Below are 3,398 nucleotides of genomic sequence, written 5' to 3'. Positions count from 1 at the left end.
AATTGTCCAAATGATGTATGAAGACTATGAACCTGAAAACTACCTAAGCTCTCACCCTAAACTTCCTAGAAACTTGACAAGAAAACACAATTTTCAACACTTCCTCTTTTTCTTCCTTCTTTTTCCTTTCATTGGCTGCCCAAATTGTCCAAATGATGTCTGAAGACTATGAACCTGAAAGCTACCTAAGCTCTCACCCTAAACTACCTAGAAACTTGACAAGAAAACACAATTTTCAACACTTCCTCTTTTTCTTCCTTCTTTTTCCTTTCATTGGCTACTTTCATCTTTTGTGCCCAAATTGTCCAAATGATGTCTGAAGACTATGAACCTGAAAACTACCTAAGCTCTCACCCTAAACTTCCTAGAAACTTGATAAGAAAGCACAATTTTCAACACTTCCTCTTTTTCTTCCTTCTTTTTCCTTTCATTGATTGTATTGACAAATGCAATAGAAAATGTTAACTCCCTCAAAGGTAACTAATTAAATCTAATTATATGACTCTTTGATCAATATAACCGCATGATTTATTTATTTATTTATTTTTGATAAATCATTAGTTATAGTGAAGGATCGATGAAGGGATTTATACATTAAATGTCTTGATTAAAAATATCAGACAGTGATAGTTAAACTACGAAACTTTTGACCAAAGCAGAATCTAATTGGGGATTTCTTTTGTATTGAGTCCAAATTTAGGAACTTAATTAAGATATCTAGATAAGAGCTAGAAAATGTTATTACTAATTTTTATATTAAAAAATTGCAAAGTGATCGATATGTTAATAAATGTTAAAATTTCTATCAATTTCACTTAACAAAAATTTCTATGTGACCCATTGTCCATAGAAATTTTTACAGCCCTACTGCAGACAAATGACTCCACACGCATCAGGCCAAAGTTTGATGCTTCTCAATTTAATATAAACGTGATTCATACAAAAGGAATGTGGCCACACTGCAGACCAGAAAATTTTTTACCTCATTAGTGTGAAAACTGAAACGCAGAAACACCGCACCCAGTATTACTTTTCACTTTCTCATAATTACTCATGCCGTTGATTCCATAGAAAATAATTTTTTATTGGAAAACGCGCTTGCAGCATTGGGTATTTAAACGGAGAATGCTTGTCATCGTTATCCCATCTTTGATTGTGAAATTAATCATTTCGCCATGGCAATGATCACACTCACGGGTGGAAGGTCCTTCAAACTTCTACTTCTTCATGCATTTTTACTTACAATGCTTTCAGCGCACATGAGTCCAGCCCTTGGATTCATTTCAGGGGTTGGAGTCGGAGATGCTAACAACATCAGGTGTATAGAGGGAGAGAGACAAGCACTCCTTGAGTTCAAAAAAGGCCTCGTTGATGACTATGGCAGACTCTCTTCGTGGCAGAGCGGCGACGAAAATAAGAATTGCTGCAATTGGGAAGGAGTTCGCTGCAGCAACCTAACCGGCCATGTACTTGAGCTTCATCTTAGCAATGATGGTATTAAACCTTTTGGAGGTATGATTAGTTCTTTACTGCTTGAGTTGCCTTATTTGACATTTTTGGATCTTAGTTTCAATGATTTTAATCAGAGCTATATTCCAAAGTCCATCGGTTCTCTCAGTAACTTGAAACACCTCGATCTTTATGCGGCCAATCTCAGTGGGCCAATTCCACATCATCTTCAGAACCTTTCGCACTTAAAAGAAATATATCTTTCTTGGAACAAATTAAATGGGACTTTGCCCAAAAGCATTGGAAACCTATATAAGCTCGAGGTTTTGAGAGTTGACTCGAATTTTTTAGAAGGTGTGATCTCTGAATCTCTCTTTTCCAATCTCTCCAAATTACAGTTTTTAGACTTGTCCCATAATCCTCTTTCTTTGGAATTCAGCTTTGATTGGGTTCCCCCTTTTCAACTGAATCACATATATTTGATGTCTTGTAATTTAGGGCCTAGATTTCCAAATTGGATTCTAACTCAAAGGAATGTTTCCTTCCTTGAGATCTCTAATACTAATATTTCAGATACCATCCCAGCAGAGTGGTTAGCAGACCTGCCTCCTACATTAAAACGTTTAAATCTTTCTAACAACCATATATATGGGCGGTTACCAAATGTGTCAACAAAAAGATTGAATGAACTTGCAATTGATTTGAGTGCTAACAGTTTAGAGGGTCCAGTACCACATCTTCCAACAAATCTCACAATCTTGAATCTCTCTAAAAATCAATTTTCAGGGTCTATCTCTTCTCTTTGTAAAATCAATGGTCAATTGTTGGCTTACCTGGACCTATCCAATAATAGATTATCTGGAAGACTTCCTAATTGTTTTATGCAATGGCCAAAGCTACTCATTTTGAATTTAGCTGGCAACCACTTCTTTGGGGAAGTTCCAAGCTCTTTGGGCTCGCTGTCTGTGCTCGAGACGTTGAGTCTAAATAATAATAATTTCTCTGGAAACTTACCTTCGTCCCTGAGAAATTGCAGTTCCTTGATAGTTATGGACATGAGAAATAATAGATTTTCTGGAAACGTACCAGCATGGATTGGGGAAAGCCTACCAAGCTTGATATTTCTATCTTTACGTTCCAATATGTTCACTGGAAGCATACCATTGCATTTGTGTTGGTTAAAATATTTACAAATCTTGGACCTCTCTATAAATGACATATCTGGAACTATACCACAATGTCTCAATAATTTCACAGCCATGGCTCAGAAAGGAAACTCTTTCTTTAATTTTGGAAGGTGGATTCCTTATTCATATGAAAATGATGGCTCCTCTTATGTGCAATTTTATTTTGATAGTGTAATGGTTGAGTTGAAAAGAAATGAGTATGAGTACCATGGTAGAAATCTTGGACTACTAAAGATCATTAACCTTTCAAGTAACAAATTGATCGGGAAACTTCCAAGTGAAATCTCAAGCCTTTTGGATTTGTTTGCACTAAATGTATCAAGAAACAAATTAATTGGAGAAATCCCTCAAATGATTGGTCAATTGAAGCAGTTAGAATCACTTGACATGTCATGGAATCAGTTCTGTGGCAAAATCCCATCTAGCATGTCGGAGTTAAACTTTTTGGGCTTCCTAGACTTATCTTACAACAATTTGTCTGGGAAAATTCCTTCAAGCACTCAAATCCGAGGTTTCAATGCATCTTATTTTATTGGAAATAGGGCACTTTGTGGACCTCCACTCACACAGAAGTGCCCAGGTGAAGAAACTCCAAACCGAAATGAAGCGACTGCTAAAGATAATGAAGAAAATGGAGATGAATTGGTTAAATGGTTTTACGTGGGAACAGGATTTGGATTTGCTCTTGGGTTTTGGGGAGTTTGCGGTTCTTTGGTGTTAAAGCGTTCTTGGAGACATGCCTATTTCTTGTTATTGGACAAC

General features: G+C 36.4%; 1 protein-coding gene across 1 annotated transcript; it reads left to right on the top strand.

Moving 5' to 3' along the window:
* Positions 1-958: 958 nt before the first annotated feature.
* LOC111989474 (receptor-like protein EIX2) lies at positions 959-3,395 on the top strand (the record flags this gene model as incomplete). The annotated part of the gene is made up of 2 exons (XM_065762627.1): positions 959-1,512; positions 2,236-3,395. Coding segments are annotated over exons 1-2 (1,497 nt in total), but the record flags the coding sequence as incomplete, so codon positions are not given.
* Positions 3,396-3,398: the final 3 nt, after the last annotated feature.

This window comes from Quercus suber, unplaced genomic scaffold (assembly GCF_002906115.3).
Source record: "Quercus suber isolate HL8 unplaced genomic scaffold, Cork oak 2.0 scaffold_466, whole genome shotgun sequence".
Lineage (NCBI taxonomy): Eukaryota > Viridiplantae > Streptophyta > Magnoliopsida > Fagales > Fagaceae > Quercus > Quercus suber.
The sequence above is the reverse complement of the archived record's forward strand: the minus strand, read 5'-3'. Positions and strand labels throughout refer to the sequence as shown.